The following is a 25,233-nucleotide window of genomic DNA, read 5'->3' on the forward strand; positions in this document are numbered from 1 at the left end:
TGCATATCAGAGCCACACACACACACACACACACACACACCACAAGTTTTGGATACATAACTAAGGTTGCTATCCTGCGTATGCTGAGGAACATCTAGACCAGGGCTTCCCAACCAGTTGTCCTCCAGATGTTGTGGCTGGGGGTGATGGGAGTTGTAGTTCAGCAACATCTGGAAGACCACAGATTGGGAACCTCTGGACTAGGCTAACAAAGTGCTGGTGCTACTAATGTTGTGCTGACAGTAAGGGACAGGGGCAATTTTTGCCAGTCTCCCCTTCCCTCTGAAGTCTCTGTAACTCCTGAAAATATGTTCCTGAAGGCTGCATCGTCCTCAGGGACACATTTTGGGAGTCACAACCTGCTTCAATGGGAAAGGGAGATTGACTAAAATCTCCCCTCACCCATAGTACCCGCACAGTGTTGCTGCACCATAATTGAGCAAAAGGGTTCAAAGAACACTAGCCCTCCGCTCCTGAGGGCCCTCCAGCTCCATCCCTCCCTATTTTCTTCATTGTCTCCCTCACTCGGGGGTGCCGCCAAAGAGAGGGATGAACACGGGCTCCCTCTCCCCTAGCTACACCCCTGGGAACCACCATTGTGTGAATGGGTTCAAATAACCCAGGCCACCAATGAAAAGGCTGCTGAAGCCCACAGAGGGGTATGGCTGGATTCCAGAAGAGCCCCAAGGGAACTCTCCCCCACCCGGGCTCCAAAGAACCCCGAGTGAGCTCTTCTCCATTCAGGCAAGCTGCCTGAAATGGACGGGAGAGAGCTCTCTCAGGCTATCTCGAGCCCGGGCCACACTCCCTTTGTGTGTGACATCACATGCACGGGGGTGTGGCTCAGGCCCTGAAGAGCCCGAGCGAGCTCTTCCCCATCCATTTCAGGCAGCGCTTGCTACCTGAGAGTCTTTATTTATCTTTCTCTCCCTCGCTGGAGGGAGAGAAAGATAAATAAAGGCTGTCAGGCAGCAAACGCTGCCTGAAATGGATTAAGGGAGGACAGCTCACTCGGGCTCTCCAGAGCCCTAGTCACATGCATGAGACATCACTAGAGGGGCTGCCAGGCAGGGCCAGACACAAACCACCATTCAACAGGCTCCACACCTGACCAGCACCTGGCTGTCAGCCACTGACTTGAAAGTAAACTCCATTTAACTCAATGGGCTTTACTCTGAATAAAGAATTTGGCTATTCATTAGTATCCAGACAAGAGAAGCAAGTACTAAACCATGTTGTTAATGATGTGTCTCAGTAATGGTCTGTCCACATAGCTTCCTGCGCACATTGTTTGGTGCTGGGCCTGTCCTCAGAATTGCAGGTTCCTCTGAGAAACCTGGCACTCAAAGTGGAAAGGCAGCATTCAAACCAGAAATGTGGACATGGAAATAGCCATGTGGACTATTGAGGGGCCAATGCAGGTTGAAGTCAGTAACCTACCACATGGGTTGGATGTACCAAGTTGCACAGGCAACCCAAGCGATCATTTGAGTAGCAATAGTGGAGAAGAACATAATCTGAGAGCTGCATCCTAGCTTCCTCTTCTGTAGTTTTTCAGGGGATCCTACAGTGTGCAACCCTTGGATCACTCTAGGCAGTATTTGGGGCAATAAAGGGCTTTGTGTTGAGCCTGATCATATCTCAACTAAAGACTTGTGAGGCCCCCAAAGCCCCATAATCTGTTATACTATTGAGTATCTGCATCTGCACCAGCAACAGTGGAACGCAGGTTCAGCCTCCTCACATGTTCATTGTGCGATTGATTGATTGATTGATTGATTGAGTGCTATCAGGTCAGTGTCGACTCTTAGCGACCACATAGATAGATTCTCTCCAGGATGATCTGTCTTCAACTTGGCTTTTAAGGTCTCTCAGTGGTGCATTCATTGCTGTCATAATCGAGTCCATCCACCTTGCTGCTGGTTGTCCTCTTCTTCTCTTTCCTTCAACCTTTCCTAGCATTATGGACTTCTCAAGGGAGCTAAGTTTTCGCATAATGTGTTTAAATGTGCATAATGTGCAATGTGTCCATTGTGCTATTAGGGGATGTATATGTATATACATCCCTCTGCATATGTAAACAGCACACTATGATTCTATAGTGTGTAAATGATCTTGTGCAAACACCAATTTGCACTGAAAGAGCCCACATTTATTTTTTAAAAAATCAGGTATCACTGATGGTACATCAGTAATGTTTAATATAGCATGAACCAGGATTCTCAGTATTCAGTCATCCACTTTAACTGAAAAGCACAGACGTATCCTTTTGGCTTCTCCCGATACCCTATTAAGGCTTTTGACAATTTGGTTTTTGTGCCATCATTGTGATCAAACTCAAGAATATCTGATTTCCTGTTTTCTACATTTACATGTGGAAAAGATGTCCACATTTACACAACCAGATTTATATCACAACCTTGAAAATATGCTCCAGCATATCTACTTCTGCTGCTTGTGACTTTTCTGGACACTCCCTATTTTTGTTGTGTTTGACAACAAATCATGGTTGAAACTATGGGAATGTTTTATTCATTCATTCATTCATTCATTCATTTAACATATTTTATGTTAAAATTATGTTTTGTTTTATGTCCTAAGGAATGTAAAGAAAGATCACACATAAGTAATACATGGAATTTTAATTCAAACACAGACTTTATTTAAATAGTACATCAGGGAAATTCTATTCCATTCAAGGGAGTGGTTTGCAGTGTTCTTTTAGTGCAACATGTTTCACTTCTCATACAATGCCTTCATGCTACCCAAATAGTAGTTGTTTAATACCAAGATCATCATGTTTATTGGGACACATATATGCTGGTTTCCAGCAGAAAATGTTTTCCATTGCCGTAACCATCGTATGATTTTGTTATATATGCTTATTAATCTATCCCAGTCATATGATTCCTTATCTTTCCAGAGTGCAAGCAACCTACTCCACCTACAAAGGCTTCCTTTTCACTTTACTCAAATGAGGAATGAAGATGAATGTATAGTGTGCTGGCTCTCTCTTCGCAGTGAATGTGGAAGCCTGTACAGATAGGAGCTCCATGTATGCATTGCAGCACATACGAGGCTGGGATGAAACTTACATAAATGGAGCAAAATTCCAATATCATGTATAAAAACTTGCTTGGGGGATTTCCTAAACAGTATGCCCTATTCACAAGGTAACACAATAAATATTTGGCAATAATCTTATTATTTTTAACTGTAAAAAAATCACCAGAATTATGAAAATAGTACAGCATTTGTTTTAATTAAATATAGAAAGTAACGGGTAACATCTTGACAAATTTGAGGTGATTCAGTTAGCAATCATCAGAAGATAAATAGCAATTCAATAATATTACTTTCTCAGATAACATTGAGAACTATAAATATTTTAAATCAGTTGATTCTACAAGATTGACTCATAAATAATTATTTTAAACTGATAAATATCAATAAATATATATATATAGATATATTAAAAGGAACTATCAGTGGAAAAACAGTGCTAGCCACTGAGATTGGGTTTGCATCGATTCTGTACTTGGGGGTTGTGTCTTCTGCTTCTCTTCCTTCTTTCTTTGTTCTCTTCCTTGTGGACCTCCAGCAAAACATGATAAAGTTCTTTTACTGCCTTGCGCTGGATTTTCACATCATTCATCTATTTCAAAGGAAAACGAGTGATTAATTTTAAAACTTATGAACACCAGACAAATAAACAAGCACACATTCGGGTCTAACAAATGGTAGTTATTGAATACTTGCTTTAAAACAAATAGTAATAGCATCTCAGGAAGTCTATGAAGATCTCTTTCTCTGTATGTGGCAGTGGCGGGGGTGGGGGGTTATTTAAAATTCAGCTGTCCTGATTCAGCCATGTAATTGCAATGCATGTAAGACTGCCCCATCTATTTCAGTCAGGGGACCCAGTCTAAGAAAGCAAAATAATGTGTTCATCACAGATAAGGGGAAATCCCAAATGCATATTCCCCAGGCACAATGGCTAATCATCCGGGATGATGGGCATTGTAGTCCAACAGTAGCTGGAGGGCCCAAGTTATGCAACCCTGTTCTAAACCCTGCATCGGTCAAGTTCTCACTGACCCATGTATTGTGATAAATTTTGCTGTATGTGTTTTTTTAGGGGTGAGTGGGGAGGATCCCACTTTTCTCCTCCAAAAATGGAGGTGTGGGCCCCCAAAGCAGCTATGTTCCTAGAGTACCTCTTCAGCAACAGAAGAAAACAATCCTAGTGTTTGAAGTTCTATCAGGATGCACTCCTGCTGGTTCTGAACTGACTGCTAGTGACTCATACTCTGGCTAGAATACCATGGCACTTATATTTAGCTATCAGATTAAAAACTGGTTTGGTTTTTTATGAACAAATAGATTTCCTCAGAAAAGGGTGCTTGTTTCACTGCTTTAAGAAGTTCTGCAGTAGCTTCCTTCCTCCCTTCCTTCCATTTGCTCTAATGGCAATACCTCAGAATAAAATGCCTCATTGATCAGGGGCGTAGCAAGGCTGGAGTGGGCCCAGAGTGTGTGTGTGTGTGTGTGCGCGCCACAATAGAACATCATCCTAAATTTTTTTTTTTTAAGGTTTTGTAAATTGTGGACGATGCAAGTCATTTAATGGTACTAGAGAAAGACCTGCTGTTCTGGTAGCTCCAGGTCTTAACACTCACATCAATTTTGGAGGATGAATACAAGTGAAGGAAGCCCGGGCGAGTGCGCGGCTGGGGGAGTCAGTCATGTGACTTGCCTCTGGGGGGCCCCCCAAGGCAGTGGGCCCCCGGACAACTGTCTCCCCTTGCCCTATTATAGTTATGCCCCTGGCGATAGTAATTAGTAAGCATGATTCAGTCACAAGAAATTACTTAATACTTAACTATGATCAAGCAATAGTTAGAGCCAATTTATTTCAACTGTATCATAGAACCAAAAGGGATGTAAGGCATGCTTAAGGTTGCTTAATTTTCTCTCATCATATGGACCTGAACATTTGGACCAACAGACCATCCAGCCCAACATCCTGCTCTTAGTGGCCAGTCAGAAACTTATGGGAAGGCCACAAAGGCACATGAAAGTAACAGCTCTCCAACTGCTGCCCTTTAACAAATGGTATCCAGTTGCATATTGTATTGTATTGTATTGTATTGTATTGTATTGTATTGTATTGTATTAATAATAATAAATAATAAATTTATATACTGATTTCAACAAAATGTTCTCAGAGTAGTTTACATAGCTAAAGAAAAGAAAAGATGACCCCATGTCCCCAAAGGACTCGCAATCTAAAAAATAAACACAAGGAAGGCACCCATAGTAGCCATGGGGAAGGATGCTGTACTGAGTTGAATAGGGACTGTTTTTTCTCCCCCTGCTGATTATAAGGGAGCCATCACTTTAGAAAGTGGAACACAGGAAGATAGGAAGCTGCCTTCTACCAAGTCGGACCATTGATCCATCAAGCTCAGTATTGTCCACCCAGATGGGCAGCGGCATCTCCAAAGTTACAGGCAGGGGTCTCTCTTAGGAAAAGAGGAACCTGCAACCTTCTGCATGCAGGTGCTCTTCCCAGAATGGCCCCATCCCCTAAGGGGAATATCTTACAGAGCCCACATAGTCTCCCATTCAAATGCAAAACAGGTGGACCCTGCTTAGCAAAGGGAACAATTCATGCTTGCTACCACAAGACCAGCTCTCCTTCCAAGGTGTCTCTTGGCCCATTGGACAGAGCTACTACCACCAAACACAGATGTTTCATGTAACTATCATAGCCAATAGCTGTGGATATCATCTATAAATCTGTCAATCCCATTATAAAATCATATCTAAGTTAGTGGCCCTCCCACATCTTGCTGCAGGTAACTCCATAAATCAGCTAGGTTCATTATGAAGTACTTTCCTTTGGGAAGAAGCACTTCCCTTTGAATTAATTATATTCCCTTTGAATTATAATTATATATAAATTACCAATTAATTATATCCAATTCTTGAGTTCCAGTATTATGGGAGAAGAAGAAAATGCTTCCATATCCACTTTCCCTATACCATGCATAACAGTAACAACTTCTGTCATGTTCCCACTTAGTCATCTTCCCCCCCCCCCAGTTCTAAGAAGTCCTGAATACTTTAGCTTGTTGTCATAGGGAAGGTACTCCAACCCCTTGATTATCTTCATTGTCCTTTTGTCCTACACCCTTTCCAGTTCTATGAAATCCTTTATCAGATAAGGTGACCAGAACTGTACAGAATATTCCAAATGTGGCCACATTATAGACTTATATTAAGACACTACAACCTAGTGTGGAATTTGCCTTTCTCCTAACCATTGCATATTGAGCTGATATATATAGCTGTTCGCTATAACTCATTTTCCCACCACTACACAATGGCTACAAGCACAGAGGTGATCTCAGGGACCAGCCGTGGGCCCTCAGCAGCTTACCAGCAATGCTGAGCCCTGGCACCAGCCATGTCCCAAGATCTCTTTCCTGGTCAATCATCACCAGCTGAGATCCAACTCATAAACCCTCTGTAAAACCCCTATATGACCACAGGCTCAGCCACCATCCATCTCCCGCATCCCAGACAATGCACTCTTTTGAAAAAAAGTGATTCTATTTAGTATCATAAAGTAAAATAAAGAAAAGCTTACCGGAAGCTTCACCAACTCCATTAGATCATTTGCTTTCTTCAGGCTTTCACTGAATTTTATCTCATAGTCTTCCAGAGCACCTACTATATCCCTGATGTGTTTTGCAGTTCTGGTCTTGGAAATGTCTGTCAACATTTTCAAGTACATGGAAATCAGCTGGGCAAGTAAGATCTTCTTTTCTTCGACCTGCCAGAAAACCATCAGAAAGAATGGATTAGTTAACTTTCCCCAGAACAGAAATGTCAATGTTGAAGGCCTCCTTGGTGTTCATTCCAGCAGGGGCATTCTAAGAGGATAACATGATCCACCACTGATATTAGTGTTGCTGTATCCGCTGTATTTATATCCGTGTTGTTGGAGAGAGCCTCATAGACCCCTGAGGCCTACACACTGCTTGATGCAGGACACCCAGAACTCCAACATCCCCAACAGATGGCTGTTTAGTCTCTGCTTGGAGACTGCTAGGAAGGGAGAGCACATATGGCCGCTCAAGAGGCTCGCTGCTGCCTTGTGCTGGCTTCTACCTTCTGCCTTCTTCTGATATATTGCCAGAATCATGTCAATAAAAACCGGCAATGGTAGTAGAGTCATACTTTCATATTTGGTCTGCTTGCCTCATCAAGAAAAAAGAGGCAAATACAAGCCCTGTTTAGTCCTCCAAGAGGCCTGAGGCCTAAATGGTCACTTGAGGCTTCTCTTCCTTCTCTTCACACCCTTCATTAATGTCATTTCCCCCCCCCCCTTAGTCCATGTGTAATGTTTGTCAATGTTGATATGCCCCCCTTGATGTGTGAGGCCCCCATTGCCCTCCTTAAAGGACCTGTGGAAATCCTCAGTCAGTTCTAAGAAACTGACTGAAGAGAGGGTCCTTCTCTTGAACATAGGGTTAGTCTTTTCTGGCCCATTACCAGACAACAATTATCATTTCATCTGGCAGCAAAGCCTGTCAAAGCCTCCCATCTCTGACAATTTTTAAAAAAACATCTGAAAACCCATCTTTTCACTCAAGCTTTCCCAGCTTTTTAAAATTGTCTGTTTTAATTTTATCGTTGATTTTAAATTGTTGAATTGTTTTTAACTTTTTATATGTGTTTTAATAGTTTTATGTTAACCACCCAGAGAAGAACGTTTGGGCGATATAGTAGTTTGATAGATAGATAGATAGATAGATAGATAGATAGATAGATAGATAGAGAGAGAGAGAGAGAGAGACAGAATACAAATTGAGAGGCATACCTGTGCCCAGTGCTTGCTGTCCAGTATATGTATGAAAATAGATCCACCTTCAGCAACATCAGACTGACTTGTATTCTGCAATAAAACACAAGAAATGTTTCAATCAAACATGTAGAACAGCTCACAGTCAGGCCAAGAAACGCTCTGGCTCAGTTCCAGCATTTCCTGCAGTTCTGAGGGACTCTTCCCACCTCAGTCATTTCTATACCCACATGATTTTCCTGAGGCTTGAGCCATGATCTGCTGCACTTCGAGTGCAGTGCACTACTGCTTGGGGCACTTATAACACTACAATTAAAAAGGACGAGCCCACTTCCCTTCACTTGCATCTGGATCTTAACTCTGACAGTATATAGCATATCTATGGTTAACCTTGGGTACTATCTTTCAGTTAAACCTATCTTGCAGAGTGGTTGTGAGGACGGGGGAATCACATATACCACTTGGAGGAAGGGAAGTATTCAAGCAAATAAGGAGCATATTGGTGAAATAAACATAATGAATAGCAGTCCCTTGAAGATCTACAACATCATCATCATCATCATCATCATTTACATTTTATATCTTGCTCTTCCTCCAAGGAGCCCAGATTGGTGTACTACATACTTAAGTTTCTCCTCACAACAACCCTGTGAAGTAGGTTAGGCTGAGAGAGAAGTAACTGGCCCAGAGTCACCCAGCAAGTATTATGGCTGAATGGGGATTTGAACTCTGGTCTCCCCAGTCCTAGTCCAGCACTCTAACCACTCCAACTGTAATAAATTCATTTTGCCGATAATCTTTAGTTATCTGCAAATGGACTCACAAAGTGCCATCCTTATTTCATTATAGAGCAGTAGCTCCCAACCTCCTGTGGTCTGCCAGATGTTGCTGAACTACAACTCCCATCATACCAAGCCACAATAAATTGTAGCTGGGATAATGGGAATCATAGTTCAGCAACATCTAGAGGACTACAAGTTGGGAACCATTGTTTTAGAGCATTTTGCCATGCTTCAGTGGTGTTTAATCCCTATGCATCTCTTTTCTGTTTATTTAAACAGAATTTAGAAAGTGAGAGAGGCACACTTAAAGCGGAATGTACTTTCTGGTCAATGTGCATCTGTGTCATTCAGTTTAGAAATGTGGGGAATTCAAATATAAATCTTAAAGTGGCCAGTGAAAGTGCTCAAGCAGAGAAGCACAAGATAAAACTACTAATGTACCTGGTACATTAATGTACCTGATGTCATTCCCACCTGACTTACAACCTCATCTTATATAGAGCCCCTGGTGGTGCAGTGGAGAGCCCCTGGTGGTGCAGTGGTAAAGCTGCCGCCCTGTAACCAGAAGGTTACAAGTTCGATCCTGACCAGGGGCTCAAGGTTGACTCAGCCTTCCATCCTCCCGAGGTTGGTAAAATGAGTACCCAGAATGTTGGGGGCAATATGCTATATCATTGTAAACCGCTTAGAGAGCCCCAGCTATAGAGCGGTATATAAATGTAAGTGCTATTGCTATTATATACACAGTTTGGCACTCTGCAAAGTTTCTAGCATGCTGTGGCTGCGAAATACATAATTATTTGTAAATAATTCTGTAAATTACTTACATAAAAAAGTAAATAATTATTGCTATTAAACAAATTTTCACATGAGCTGTTAAAATAAATACTGGACTCAAACTTTGAATTACGTACTGTCAAGAAAACGTTTTAGCTAAGGATCGAACTAGACAAAACATTAAACATGTCATTGTCTCGCCTGTGCTTCTTTTTTGTTTAGAAAAGGCAGCCATGTTTAACATTGCTTGAGAGAAATTACATGTGCTTAGGATATAGTTTGATCATAAGAACTACAATCCTAACCAATTGCTTTAGCCTTCACAAACACATTCACATTCGACTGTAGCCACATCTCCAACACACATGCCAGTTGCTTTCACATGTTCCTCTTAAAATGAGACTATCATTTTATTTCATTCAATCACAGATTTCCGAGGCATTTAGCAGCACATATAAAAATAACACAATACTATCCACGATAAAATTTAAAAGAAACATGACAACACAGACAAATAAGTTCATCAGCAAAAGCCGGAAAGTCAAATGAGAAAGTAAATTTCGTTCAGCTGGTGGCGCTTCGTACTGAAGAAATGCCACCATCAGGGAGATGTGCCTTCACTTCAGCATCAGTGGCAGCCCTTCTTTTAACACCAACAGGCTTCATAAAAACCGCTATGCAAGTTATCCTTAAACATGCAGTCAGCTGAATGCAGAAGTCACTGTGCCTTTGGCTGGTACCCTCCTTGGGTAACATCTACCACAGTTCTCTTAGTAATGTGTCCAAAACCACTTTAAACAGAGGTATAAATCTGTGGCAAACTACACTTTCCTGTGCTACCAAGGTTGCAGGCAGGAATCAAACTATGGAAGTATAGCTCAAATTATGGAAGTCTCCATTTAGACTGGAGAGACTTCTACAGTTATCGTTCACAAAATAAGGAGTTCCTTCAGCAAACTACATTGAATGAAAACTGTCCCCAAAAATACATTTCCACAGGGGATTTAGTAATTTTTAATTTGTCACCATTAAAGGATTATATCCATTCTTTTTCAAAGAATGAATTTATTTTACAAAGATGTTATAATGGGAAGAAGAGTGCCCATTTTGTGAAGACTATCTCAACAAAAATATTTCAGATGTCTGAAAAAATTGGATTAGAGGCTAGTATCTCTCCTACCTCCTCTACTCCGTAAACCCTTGTCCCTAAATGCTACATATAAGGAAAGCCATGTATAAATCTGCATTAGCTAAGCAGAGTCTGCCCTGGTTGCATATGAAAGGGAAACTAGAAGTGTGAGCACTGTGAGAAATTCACCTTAGGTGATGGAGCTGCTCTGGGCTGAGAGAGATTCCTGCCTGAAACCTTGGAGAAGCCACTGCCAGTCTGTGTAGACAATACTAAGCGAGATGGACCTATGGTCTCACTCAGTATATAGCACCTTCCTGTGTTCCTAACCAATAATAAGTTGTGTTTACTGCCCGCAGTAAATCTGGGAATATTTCTGAGACTAATGTGAATAGGCAAGGGAAGCAACTTTCTGTGCAGTGCAGCCCCATATCTTCAATCTCTATAAAACTGAATGATTAGCAAATTGATTACAAGTTTCTGCCCATGTACATTCAATTGTACACCCAAATCCAACTAGGTGCTCAAGAATTTTGACGTTCTAATATATGCTAGAATACAAGCAGATGAAGAAAAAAGAGAATATTATCTAAGGGTGTACTTACAAAGTCTTTCTCCAGCGCTGTTATAGAAGGTTCTATTTGTTTCAAAGGTGGACCCATGGAGCTGGCTTCTCCATCAGAACAACTAACTGCCAGAAAGATGAATAGACAAATCTGCCAAATCATTGTTCTTGACACAAGTAGAAATGCTGCTTTGCTGTGGATAGAGTTGTAGGACCCACTACAAAGATCTAACTTGGCCGTCTATTGCACTTGCAAGTTTGGTTTTCATCTCTCTGGGTGGTGGCATTTATACCTGGGCGCTGAATATTTTTAGCTAATCAGAATTACGTATTTTTCACACATTTTAGAAGATGGTGTCAGATAGGAGGCGTGTCTGGTTTTTATTAATAGATTTGGTTTGTGGGATTTCATCATTTAAAGTTTCCTTTAAATGACTAGTTTCTCATGTGATCAATGCTTAGCTACATGTTCAGCCCTTCAGGGATCCCTCGAAAGCATCCTCCCTGATCAGTAAGAGGACACAGAGAAATTTCCACATCTTCTCCCTGCCATCCCCAGTTTAAAGGAAACCCCTCACACAGTACCCTGAAACTAACACTTTGTGGTAGGGGAGCAAGCAAGACAGGAAATTCAGTTTTGAGCTTGTGCAGTATAGCCTTGTCAAGCGTATATGTAGTGACTCAGATATATGAATCTTGCAAACCATCAGAAAGTAAAGGAACAACCATAGAATGTGGTTAATGGGTCACTCACTATTCATTAACAGGGCATTACAAGAAGCAAAGAAAAAAGAGTGAAAAAACCCAACCAGTAGATAATTTATGTTATCTTTCATAAATTTCATAAGCAATTATCTGTTGTATTTAGTCACAGTAAGCTGTTTCTGGACTGTTTTCATAATTTTTCATGGGACTGATTTGGAATTAAGGATACCAGTGAGCAGTGTTCCCCCTAAGGTGTGTGTACATGCGTGCACTCACAAGTTTTTTTATGTCCGCTCAGTTAATTTTAGATCCGGCTTGAATCAGGAAAGCTCCATGCTGAACGCATGTGTGACATATAATACAGCTAGTATAATTATTTGATTAAAAGTGATTGTCCATGTTGTAGTTCTATAGCCTACGTGTATAACTGAATGAAGTATTGATGTTGATAAGGGGAATTGCTCCCACTTAAAAGGTTGTTGGCATGATTTACTTCTGTCCAAAACAAAAGATAAAAGGAATTGGGTATGTGTATATGTGAAAGAATGCATGAGTGAGCAAAATACATACCAGCCCCGAAGACAGAATAAATGTTGGGAAGAAATGCAGATGACCCCAAGAAGGACCAGGGAAGACTGGAATGAAATGCCTAAGGCAGCAGGAAAGGAGTTGCTCAAACGAGGACTATGGTCAGTCCAAGAGATAAGGACAGAGGCCAATACAGAACATCAAACAGCTTCAAAGACAGGTAACCCTTGCTTCAAGGACCAGCAACCCTTTTTAAAGTCAGGCATCAACAGATGTTGATCGTGGGGCCCACGGCTTCTTCCAACACCCCGTTTTAAAGACTGATCACCTTTTAAATGGGGCTGGTGAGTATGTATGTATGTGTGTGTGAGTGAATGGACTATAGTTTAGCTAAAGTTTAGGATGTAACAATAAACTGATGAACTAAATCCAGCTGGTGTCCGGGATCTGTTTTGTTTTGGGGACTTGTACTAGCCTCTCCGAAGCAATACTCCTAATTACAGGTGACCCCCTTAAATATTGGTCACATGTGCACACATACTGTCTTGACATTGCCGCTCAGAACAAAATTCATTCCGCACACAGATGAAAAAAAATTAGAGAGAACACTGCCAGTGAGTATTTCAGCATAACTCTATCCTCCATTAAATAAGCAGAGAACAGAATAAGCAGGAGTAATCAAGAAAGAATCACACATATGAACTTGTTTGTTGATTTATTTATTGACAATATTTGATCCCTACTTTTCTATAACATAACCAGAGTGGCTAAAAATAGTCAACAAAAATATCACAGTAAAACAATAATCTGCAATGCATTGGTGTTGTGCACGTGTGTGTGCAAACACATAAACACACACACAGAGTGGGTAAAGCACAATAAAAATGTAAAAAATAAAATAAAAAGGAATTAACACCATAGAATCAATTCGCTAGTGACAGATCTTAGTCAAGAACAACATATTTTAAAAGGTTTGGTTCAGGAATGTAGACACACATGTCTCCCATCCACCAAGGATGCTGCCTCATTGTCTCTTAATCAAGTAAGGGCAGTTTATCTGCATCACCTCATAACGTGCAACTTAAATATTGTTTTAATCCAGTACTTAATGTCAAAGCTCCTAGGCATGTAATTCAGAGGTGGCATGTGAGGAAGGGAAGAGGCATGCATTCCCTCACTCCTCCCTTGTGCATTTATGCTGGCCAATTAGGAGTACTTTCTGGATTGACCTACTTCTTTTCTGCCTACCAAAGAGTAAACAGTAATGGAACTCAGCAGGCTTCTCTCAGGAGGCTTTTCTAGGCTGCAGGCACCAGAAAAGAAAGGGCCCTGTCTCTCATACCCAAACACCTGATGGCTAGAGGATTTGGAGCAGGGCCTCAGAAACAGACAAAGGAGCTCAGGCATGTTCATATGGCAGAAGGCAATTCTTGAGACACTCTAGTAGCCCCAGGTTATTTAGGGTATTAACATTCAAGACCAGCACCTTGAATTGAGCCCAGAAGCAGATCAGTAGTCAATGGAGGCAGGATCACTTGAGGTGGTATAATCTTGAGCCAGATCAAGGCAACAAGTCATTGTCTTGCACTTGTGCACCTGGAACCAGAATTGCACTACTGCAAGGCAGTCACTATGATGTACAATGATAGTCGCAACTGTGTGGCATGAGCCCAAAGTAGACAGTTTGCAAAACGGTCATGACTGAGAAGGAGGTGGAAGGAGGAATAGTCCACTTGGCTGACATTCTATCCAACTCCAATATACCAGGAGCAAGAATGGAGATGAGGCCATAGTTCAGTGGAAGAGCATCTGCTTGGCATGCAGAAGGTTCCAGGTTCAGTCCCTGGCATCTCCAGGTAGGGCTGAGAAAGATTCCTGCCTGAAACCTCCATTGCTTACCCACAGCTGCCTCAGCCAGAAGTCTAGCCTGCTCATTAGCTAATTACAAAACTCAGTGTACACAGCAGGGCCATGGGCCTCCACCCACACTTTTCAAACAAAGGCACAGTGGGAAAAGAAGAGAAAACAGTGGTGGGAAGTGGTGGGAAGAAGTGGTGAGGAGCTTCATCTCTGCAGCTGCAATGAGGGGGTGCAAGGGTAAAGCATCCACACAAGGAAGCAAGAAAAGGGGTCACATGGGAAGGAGTCGAAAAAGGAAAAGCGCCACAAAGGCGTAGAAAGCCTCTATAGAGAGAGGCTTGTATGTGGCAGCAGCCATGGCTAGCACCTCAGGCCACAAGGAAAACTTAAACAGAAACCTTGATGCACAATCAAAGCCCAACCAGCATTAAGGATGTGCACAAAACCAACTTGGCCTTTTTGGTTCAAATTCGAGCCAGCTTCAAATCAGGGTGGGTAGGTACGGTTTTGTTTTTGCTCGAACTGCCCCCCGCCCTCATTTGGCTCAAATTCAAACCCAATTCAAACCAATTCTAAAAGGTTCTACATAGGGCATAATGGGGACTCAAACCAGCCCATTATGCCCTATGCAGAGCACCTAGGGGCACAAAACCAGGGTGGGTGGTAGGCACCCAGGGGAACCTTCGAACCGAACCGGTTCATATTCAAACTGGTTCTTCAAACCTGTTTGCACATCCCTAACCAGCATCCCAGCATAACCATATATAGTCATCAGACAGGCAAGTAACAGGCTGCCCATTGCCACCACTTCCCCCTCCCCACAATGCACAGTTGAAAATCAGGTCAAAGGCTGTCTGCTGAGTGACCATAGCTATTGGCTGATTAGGTGCTGGGCCTGGCAGAGCCAATGGCATGATCTCTCAAGGGAAGGGTTTGGACCCACTTCTCCCTGTTCCTGCCTCATGTCTGGCTATGTCAATTGTGAAGGGCATCTTCTATCAGGAGGAAGACCTGAACAGATCTCACTCAGTTATTCCAAGAAAATAGGGCTATTCAGATTACCATAAACTGGGTAGGAAAAGTGTCCTACCCAGCTTCGGGGCCTGTGCACACTCCTGGTTTTTCATCTTGTGTAAGTAAAAACCTCAGTAGGAGGAGAGGGAAGTGATTGTGTAGGAGCCTCACACTTTTCCTCCTGCCTCATTAAAATGTTGGGTACGGGTGCTGGGTAGGATGGTGCTGTCCAACCCAGCATGAGGCTTTCATGTGATCACTTCCCCATCATCCTACCAAGGTTTTTACTCACACTTGATCAAAAACTGGGAGTGAGCACAGCACCCAAAGATGGGTAGGGTGCCTGTCCTACCCAGTTTAAGGTTGTTTATTAGCCACTATACTAACATCTGGGCAGGGGCAGCCCAAGTGATTGCAGCTTCTAAGAACATAAGAACAGCCCTGCTGGATCAAGCCCAAGGCTTATCTAGTCCAGTATCCTGTTTCACACAGTGGCCCACCAGATGCCTCTGGGAAGCCAACAGGCAAGAGGCATGGGCATGCCCTCTCTCTTGCTATTGCATCCCTGCAACTAGTATTTAAACTGGAGGTGGTCTATAGCCACCAGACTAGTAGGCATTGATAGACCTGTCCTCCATGAATTTGTCTATGCCCCTTTTCAAGTCATCCGAGCTAGCGGCCATCACCATATCCTGTTGCAAAGAATTCCATAGGCTAATTATGTGTTGGGTGAAAAGGTCCTTCATTTTGTCAGTCCAGATTTCCTGGCCTTCAGTTTCATGGGATGACTCCTGGTTCTAATGTTATGAGAGAGGGAGAAAAATTTCTCTCTGTCCACTCTCTACTCCATGCATAATTTTATAGACCTCTATCACATCTCCCCATAGTTGCCTCTTCCAAACTAAAATGTCCCAGATGTTGTAACCTTGCTTCATAAAGAAGGTGCTCCTTTTCCAGTTCTACAAAGTCCTTCTTAAGATACAGTGATCAGAACTATATTCAGTACTACATATGTGGCCATGCCCTGGATTTGTAGAAGGACATTATAATATTAGTATTTTTATTTTCAATCCCAAGCATGGAATTTGCCTTTTTCACTGCTGCCGTGCACTGAGTCAACACTTTCAATGAACAGTCCAGGGCGTAGCAAGGTTGGAGTGGGCCCAGATACGAGATTTTAAAATGGGTCCCGCCTCACTGAAGCTCAGTTCATGAGGTAAAGAAATCTTTAATGAGGCTGAATAGTGGTAACAAAAAGCATAGTTAAATAAGAGTAATATGTAAAATGATGTATATCTATATGACCTATGTGCCACAACAGAACATCATCCTAAATTATTTTTTTTAAAGGTTTTGTAAATTGTGGACAATGCAAGTCACCCCAGATTATGAAAGGGGTGCGACAAGGGTGTGTATTAGCCCCTTACTTATTTAACCTTTATATTAACCATTTGATAAAGTGTTTGCAGACATCTGACACTCATCCACCAAAACTAGCTAACAAGAAAATCCCAATCCTGATGTATGCCGATGATGCAGTAATACTATCTCAAACCAGGGTTGGGCTCAAAAGAGCGTTAGATGCCTTAGCACTTTACTGCAGAGAGAAGCATCTACAGATCAATTACGAAAAATCCAAAATTATGTGCTTCACCAATAAAGTAAAAAAAATTGTATGGATGCTAGATGGACATCGACTAGAACAGGTAAATCAAATAAAATATTTGGGGGTAATTTTTCAACACAATGCTGGGAAATCAGCACATATAAGTATGGTCACAGAGTTGGCAAAACGTAGCACAGCAGCAATCTTAAAAATTTTTAGGACTCAGGGTGCAGGCTTCATACCAGCTGCTTTAAAGCTCTATACTGCAAAGGTCATTCCGCAATTATTGTATGGTATACAACTAGGTCCATACTCAAGGTTTGATACTCTGGAAAGAAGCCAATCAGGGTTCTTGAGGAACTTATTTGGCACTCCAAAATGTATAGCAAATGTGACTTTAAGGACAGAGGCTGGCTTTATAAAAATTGAATCTCGGGCCTGGCTTCTGATTATTTATTTCTGGTTGAAAATACATCTGCGACCAGTTGGTTTAATTCCTGAGTTTCTCTCAGTTAGTCCCCAGTCACTATGGTGTGCTACAGTAAGTAAGAAACTCACCTCTCTAAGCTTAGACCCAGCTCAAGTGCTGGAACTGGGTCTAGCGAATGCGAAAAGAGTAGTGAGACAACGCTTTGTTGATATTGAGATCCAAGAAAACTGGGCTGCACTTCCAGAGTTTTATAGAGTTACTAGTATGTTTAAGCCCGTTATAATAATGGGCGCTAGCTGCTTCTTCTTCTTCTTTTTTTAACTGTCTGTCTGTTTCTCTGTGTGTCTCTTCCTCTTTTTCTCTTTGTTTTTGTTTTCCTGCACCTTTTTTCCCCCCTCTTCCCTCTCCCTTGTTTCGGTTTTTTTTTTTTAAATGCCGCCCGTGGGTGCTTTGTTGCCGCTGCCGCCTCAGCCATTCAGCGGCTGCCGCTGCCACTTCTCTGAATGCCGTCTGCGGGTGGTCTGGTCCTGCCGCCCCCAATCCAGCCCGCGACAGTCGGGCGAAGTAAAAGCATATTTTGCAAAGAAGAAGAGAGGAGCTCGCGAACAGAGCTCCTCTCTGTGCAAAGCCACTGCCCAAACTGCCGCTATGGACGCAAAGGACGCAATAGGTGTCCTTTGCGCCCAAAGAACCAGTTTGGGAAGAGGCTTAGCACAGAGAGGAGCTCTGTTCTCGAGCTCCTCTCTTCTTCTTTGCAAAATATGCTTTTACTTCGCCCGACTGTTGCGGGTTGGATCGGGTAAGGAGGGCTCGGGCAGCTGGGAAGGCGGGAGGGTGGTCGTCGGTTGTGGCGGTGGCCGCAGAGGCATTGTCATGGGCCATTTTGGCCCTTAATCATTTGCGGGGGGTGCAGGGAAGGAGAATTCGGGCAGCTGGGAGGGTGGGAGAGCAGTCGGCGGGAAACATGTGGGGCAAGGGCAAAGGCAATTTTGGGGCCGGGCAAGGGCCCCAAGGTCTCCCAGCCGCCTGTCCTTGTTGGCGCCACCAGGCCTCGGCGGCGGCTCCGCCACCACCTGGGCCGGACTTCACCGGCTTCTTCGTGGCGGCTGCTTCTGGCCGCCCAACATGGCCGCCTGTTCCCTTTTTTCGTTTCTGACTCAGCCGTTCTGCGCATGCGCTCTGTGCATGCGCAGAACGGCCGAGGGAGGCACGGACACACGCTTGGTTGTCCACGGACCAAGCCTTTTATTAGAGAGGATAAGAACTAATATGGATCTTTCTCCCGCAAATAATCTGTCGACAATTACTTTTTCTAAGTTTCGATGGATATTCACGAGAGTAAGGGTTAATTCCTTTCCATCTGCACTTCTAGCTGCGGGGTTTCAGGGTGTGCCTTTAGAAGAACAACACTGTAGTTGTGGGTCAGGAGATACAGAAACTGTCACACATATCCTTCTCCACTGTAAACTCCATTTATATCCCAGGGAACGTCTTATTGTTCCTTTAATATGTAAACTGGTAGATCAATCCGATGATAACCTTGTAAAACATCTGCTTTCAGATAAAGATGCTTCAATTTCTATTTCCGTAGCTAAGTTTAGTTATATTGCTTTTAAAAGGTATAATGGGATATCATCCTAATTTTAAACTGCATATATATATGTGTGTGTGTGTGTGTGTGTGTGTGTGTGTGTGTGTGTGTACACACACACACACACATTTTAATGCTTACTAGTTTTTATTCTCTGTTTGGTCAATGACTGTAAATAAAACTACTACTACATGAAATAAATGCCTGTATTGTACTGTATGTCCTTCTGCATTTGAGGAGGCTTGTACCCAAATTCACTTTTAAAATGAATGTGTGTACAGTCATTTTCACATGTACAGGCATACAGGTGTCTGTACACACATACACAGTAATGTCAAATGGTTTGTTGAAATAATAGTTGACTGGATAGGAACACAATGGCAAATTTGCCAGGCTTAGACACAATGGTTTGTTGCTCTCTCTGTATTGTAGAGAGATGGTTAGTACAGGGTCCTAATCTTAGCAGTGGGAATTTGAATGCATGGAGACTTTTATCTAATGACCTGTCCAGTTTTGTTTTCTTCTTTGTGGTATGTCTAATTTAATTATTAGCGGGCTCTACATTCCTCTATCCCTTCAGCACAGCTAGTCTCCATAGAGTTCCCAATCTTCTCTCCCCGCTCCCCCCCGCCCCCGATTTCTCATAGAAATAGCCTTTGCTGGTTGCAAAAAGAAAGTGGGCTGTAGTGGGCACTGTGAAGTTGGTATAGCTTTACTTAGAAAACCTGACCACCATTTCCTCCCCACAGTTGGTGACTGACTATATGGAAGTCTATACAGATAAAACAAATAATTTACTCTAATTATTTAGAAAAGATAAATTATTTAGAAAAAATAAACGTGTCTCAACTCTATAACTTAGCGGTCTCAAACCAGGGGGGCGGGTGGGGGCCAATGGCTGGAAAGCTGCTTGATGGAGCACTTCGTTCTTGTGGAGGAGGCTACTCTCCAAGATCTCCATCACCACCTCCTTGTTCGCATTCTCCGACACCCAGGAGATATTCTCTTCCAGTTCAGAGAAGATACTCGCCTTCACCACCTCCAAAGAGAAGAACAGCTTCTCCCCACTCCCAAGCGGGCATCTCCTTCCCCACAACCAAAGCTCAGATTTTCTCACTCTCCACCACCCAAAGAAACTTTCCACTGGCAAAGAGATGTTTGCCATCAATATCTTCTAAGCACAGGTCTCCTCCCAGCAGATCCAACCATGAACACCGCTCCCCAGTGCAGAATAAATGGCAGGAGACAAGCTACTTTACAGACATGCATATATATTTTTATTTACGGTCCATGACCAAAACACAACACACAACAGTTAAGTACAAATAAAATTGTTAAACAATACAGTGTCATATTAAACAGGAAAATTAAAACTAACTAGCCTACCGGCACAGAGCATCTGTGTGCTAATTGGGGCCGGCTGTTCCCTCCTGACTCACTCTCTCTTGCCCTCCCTTCCCCTCCCTTCTGCCCCACTCTCTTGCCCTCCCTCCTGCCCCCTCCCTCCTGCCCCACACTTTCTTGCCCTCCCTTCCCCTCCACTCTCTCTTGCCCCTCCCCCTCCTGTCCCACATTCTATTGCCCTTCCTCCCCCCTGCCCCTCCCTCCCCTCACTCCTCCCTGCTCCCCTCTCTCTTGCCCCTGCCCTCCCCTCTCACCCTTCCCCCTCCCGCCCACCCTTCTCCCCCTCCCTCCTGCCCCACACTTCCTTGCCCTCCCTCCCCCTCCACTCTCTCTTGCCCCTCTCCCTCCTGCCCCACACTCTCTTGCCCGCCCTCCCCCACCCTTCCCCCCACCTGCCCTCCCTCCTGCTCCTCTCTCTTGCCCCTGCCCTCCCCTACCACCCTTCTCCCTCTCCCACCTGCCCCTCTCCCCCTCCCTCCTGCTCCCCTCTTGCCCCCTCCCACCCCACACTCTCTTGCCCTCCCTCCCCTGCCCCCTCCTTCCTGCTCCCCTTTCTCTTGTCCTCCCTCCCCTTCTGTTCCTCTCCTCCTTCCCGCCCCCCCCCCCCACACTGTGCATCTTACCTCAGCGGGTGGCAAACAGGGAACCTCCTCCCGGGTGGCGAAGTCCCACTTTGCGCTGGGGCGTTGCACTGTCACCTGTTTCCCACTCACCCCTCTCACAGGCACCTCCTCCAACCGTCCTGCCGCCGCCTCCCGCTCCCACTCCCGGTGGCCAGGCCGGGCTGTGCCACCACCTTGTCCTTTCCTGGGACAGCCTAACGTGGCCAGGCCATCCCGACAGCCAGCTGAGCCCGCCTCCTCAGGCTGTTTTGCGGCCCACCAATACCGCCCACTGCCATTTTTTCTTGCCCACAACTCTCGCCCTTCGGCAGCGGAACTCTCACAGCATGATGCGAGAATTCTGCCGCCAAATCCAGGACACACATGCCAGCTAAGAGAATTACATATATAGATTTGTTCGCATCTTATTTTGCAAGTCACTGCACAAAATCTTGCCATTCTCCCAGTAATCTCCAAATGATGATCCATTAAGAAATAAGCCACATAAAAATCATCTGTGTGGCTTTTTTTTTAGATAAGTCTCAATCCAGATGGAGTGAATATCTATATAAAAAGGACAGTAAAACAAAACATGAGAAATTGTCTCAAGCTCACCTGTGCCACATGGACATAAACAATTCCTCAGAGGGACTCTCTTGTATCTTCCCTCTAAAACCGCAGAAGGCAAAAAGTTGAACCGAGCTTGAGAAAAAGCTCTCCTCTGGCCTAGGGCTCGCAAGTGTGTAAGATATGCAGCAGGGCAAGGGTAATTTAAGAAGCTACCACAGCTATTTCCGGGGGAGGCCAAGCTTAGGTCCCTTTGGACACGCTACTTTCCTGGAGCCCAGCAGCGGCAGCACTTGGGGGAGAGGAAGAGGCGGTGCGGCAGCAGAGGGACACAACCAGCAACGCTGTCGCCGCATGGAGTATCACAGGTTGGGAAACCCTGCTCTAATGGGAATTCCCAACCTTGGCTCCTCCAATATTCGACTACAACTCCCATCATCATCAGTGGATGGGAATCCTGTGAAAAGCTGGGAATCCCTGTTCTAGAATAACCCCTTGTTTTGCTTTTAAATCATGTTGCAAGATCTGGGACTGTGGCAAAGTTTCTTGGCTGTCCAAATGCAAAATGCCAATGTATTGATTCCCCTTTATCTCCTACACAGCTGCCTATCAAAAGGCCAGATATTATTACTTTAATGTGTTTGAGTTGCAGCAATTTTGTAATAGTAAGTGCACTCCTATGCAGGGTGAGATTAAGCAGTCAGCTGAACTTATGTTTGTTGTGGAGCAGGGAGGCCACTGCTGAGGCCGCCACCATCGCAGCTGCCACTGCTCCTGCTGCTGCCACAGAACAGCCGTGCAGGCTTGGTGGGGACGTCAGACTCGGGAGAGGACCAAGATGGCGGCCCCTCCAAACTTCCACACTGCTACTATTGCTGCCGCCGGGGACAGCAGCACTTGGGGGAGAGGAAGAGGTGGCGCGGCAGCAGAGGGACACAACCAGCAATACCACTGCTGCGGTCATAGCCGGGGGTGGGGTAGTGGAGGAGGAGGAAGAGGAGAGCAGTGACTGACCCAGTGGCACCCCCCTTCCCGCCCAAGCCTCCCTTGTTGTTCAAGACAAATACAACTACTGCTGCCACAGCAGCAGGGTGCATTTGGGGGAAGATGCTGCTTGCTGCCAGGGTGGGGTGGGGTCAGTTACTCTGCTGCTCATATGGGTGGGGGGTAGGGTGGTGGACACTGGCCTTACCAGGGGCAACAGCAGCAGGAGAAAGCACGCAGCGTTAGGCAGCCAACACAAGACAAAATCCACCCCCACTCCCATTAAGGCTACCACACCCGCGCCCCTACTCAGCAGCGGCAGTGGGAATCAGCCAACTACCTGAGGATGAGGGCTCCATGTCTTCTTGTTCTTGTCTTGTTGTCTCGTCATGTGCCATGTGTCTCCTCTCGACTCTCTCTCTCCCTACTAGTCCCTAGCAGTATCAAGGTGGGAAAAGGAAGGGAACACACAGTAAAGAGTGGCACGGCACAGCCTCAAAAAATTGGGTTTGAGGGCGGAGGTGAGGCTCACAGGCTGTGTGCGATGATCTCTCAGTCGCTTGCTCCCACTGGCGTGTTCAAATCGAGGCAGCAGCTGAGGATCATGTGCCTCTCTCCCACATGTGGCACCCAGCTAATGAGAGCCTCTGGAAGGGGAAGGAGGAGGAGCCTATGCCGGGTAATGAGGCAAAAGGGTGTGGGGGAAATGAGAAGGGAGAGAGAGAAAGATACTACCGCGTGAAAAAGGATCATTTTTTTCAGAAATAAATTAATAAAGAATGAAGCCCTGGTGGCAGGCAGCAGGGGAGTCATGTGACTTATCTCTGGGGGGGCTCTCAAGGCAGCGGGCCCCAAGACAACTGTCTCCCCTTGCCCAATTATAGTTATGCCCCTTCCACCTCAACCTCAAGATCCCTCTTGGGGTCTTCCTGGCTAGTCACCGACAGCTCAAACTCCATCAGTGTATATGTGAAGCTGGGATTTTTTGCCTCAATGTGCATCACTTTACTTGTTTATACTGAACCACATCTGCCATTTTGTTGCCCACTCTCTCAGTTTGGAGAGATCCTTTTGGAACTTCTCACAATTTCTTTTGGATTTCACTACCCTAAATAGTTTTGTATCATCTACAAATCTGGTCACTTTGCTGTTTACCCCAACTTCAAGATCATTTATAAATAAATTATAAAGTAATATAACCCAGTACAGATCCCTGGGGAACCCCACTTCTTCATTTAGAGAACTGTCCATTTATTCCTACCCTCTGTTTCCTGCCCTCAACCAGTTACCAATCCACATATGAACCAGTCCCTTTATCACATGACATTGCCTTGCTTCATGCACCTAATGGGGGCCAGCCCCCTTTCAAAACTGTTCCTGTCCAGCAGCTTCCTTGCCAATCCTTGTGTTCTTGCAAGCTTGGCAAAACCTGTGAGGAAAGGCGATCCTTTTAAAGTCTGCCAGGATCAATTTGGTCCCAAAGAAGTGCTTTGAGTTTGGCAGTGAGTAGCATCTTGTCGCCCCAGTAATCATGAAAGGGCCACCCCTGCATTTCAATCTGAACAAAACTAACTGACCAAATCTACCCAAAAGACAGTTTATCAAAGGGCATGATCACAGAATTTTCTATCTCTAGCTATGGCAGTTTCGAATGGCTAGCAGCCATTGATAGGCATATCCTCCATGAATTTGTTGAATCCCCTTTTAAAACATCTGGGTTGGTAGCCATCATCACATCTGGCCATAGCAAATCCCATAGTTTAACTACATGTTGTGTAAATAAGTACTTTTTTTTTGGTCTGTCCTGGATCTCCCAGCATTTAGCTTCAACAGAGGAACCTGGCCTCTAATATTATGAGTGAAGGCAAAAAACGATGCTCTATCCACTCGATCCACTCTGCATAACTAAACTGAATACATCTCTATCATGCCCCCCCCCTTGCCTGCCTTCTTTACTACTAGTGTTATGCCTAGTAGTTAGTAAGCAGACATATCCCTTCTCAGCTACTTTTATCTAGGGCAGGGGTGTAGCAATAATTGAGCGGATGGGTTCAAAGACCCCATGCCCCAAGCTCCTGAAAGCCCCCCAGATCCACCGCACCCTATGTTCTTCATTATCTCCCTCACTCTAAGGGGCCACCGGGGAAATGGGTGAACACAGGCCCCCTCTGCCCTACCTACACCCCTGATCTAGGGGTCAAACATGATCAAAATGTTGAAACTATAGTACTGGGGGTAGGATGATCAGGACTGTAGTGTGTGGAAGGGGGTTTAACCCCTTGTCCTTGAGCCAATTCACACTGCTGTTGTGAGACTTAAGCTCAACAGGCCATGTTTGTTTGATTTCTGCTCACAGAGAGGTGCTCCATTCTTTCAAGAGTTTTAGTTGCCCTCTTTTGGTTCTGTTTAAATTACTTTGGTGCATACAATACAGCTGCCATAAGGCATCCCCTTTAAACCACACCCTGAAGGTCCCACAACTCTCAGGGACATATTTTATGGAGGCACGGTAGGCTACTGAGGGAAGGAGAGATTGGCAGAAGTTGCCCCTCCCTCATTGATCCTGCAAAATATTTTTCAACACACCCAATCTTAGCCTGGAGAATGTCAGCCAATATTCCATACAAAGCTTCATCAATGGCTTGTCAAAAGACATTAATATTTCTCAATAGCTGCTAAAAATACATCACCTAAAATTTACATCTATGTAAACCGGTTTGGAAACTTTTGTTGAAAAGCAATATATAAATATCCGTCATATTTTATTCATAAAATACCCAGAAACTGAATTTGCCTTCATTGCACTTATCTTTGTA

The 25,233-nt window shown here is 44.3% G+C and overlaps 1 protein-coding gene across 3 annotated transcripts; it reads right to left on the reverse strand.

Moving 5' to 3' along the window:
* Positions 1 to 2,639: 2,639 nt before the first annotated feature.
* IFNG (interferon gamma) lies at positions 2,640 to 8,251 on the reverse strand. Of its 3 annotated transcripts, none has more exons than XM_053256043.1 (4): positions 8,104 to 8,251; positions 7,892 to 7,966; positions 6,656 to 6,841; positions 2,640 to 3,655 (listed from the first exon to the last, which is right to left on the reverse strand). In XM_053256043.1, the coding sequence occupies exons 1-4, from the start codon at positions 8,248 to 8,250 to the stop codon at positions 3,503 to 3,505; spliced, it is 561 nt and encodes a 186-aa protein (XP_053112018.1). In that variant the 5' UTR covers position 8,251; the 3' UTR covers positions 2,640 to 3,502. The 3 variants fall into 3 exon arrangements, with proteins under 3 accessions (XP_053112018.1, XP_053112019.1, XP_053112021.1); XM_053256044.1 differs by lacking the exon at positions 8,104 to 8,251 and adding an exon at positions 8,083 to 8,097; XM_053256046.1 differs by lacking the exons at positions 7,892 to 7,966; positions 8,104 to 8,251 and adding an exon at positions 7,249 to 7,441.
* Positions 8,252 to 25,233: the final 16,982 nt, after the last annotated feature.

This window comes from Hemicordylus capensis, chromosome 5 (assembly GCF_027244095.1).
Source record: "Hemicordylus capensis ecotype Gifberg chromosome 5, rHemCap1.1.pri, whole genome shotgun sequence".
Lineage (NCBI taxonomy): Eukaryota > Metazoa > Chordata > Lepidosauria > Squamata > Cordylidae > Hemicordylus > Hemicordylus capensis.

Coding starts and splice junctions, on each gene's coding strand:
- IFNG (XM_053256043.1), bottom strand. CDS start 8,250: ATGCTATATACTGTCAGAGTTAAGATCCAGATGCAAGTGAAGGGAAGT. Junction 7,967..8,103: donor TCAAGCCTCAGGAAAATCAT/GTGGGTATAGAA, acceptor GTTTTATTGCAG/AATACAAGTCAGTCTGATGT. Junction 3,656..6,655: donor TGGAGTTGGTGAAGCTTCCG/GTAAGCTTTTCT, acceptor CCTTTGAAATAG/ATGAATGATGTGAAAATCCA.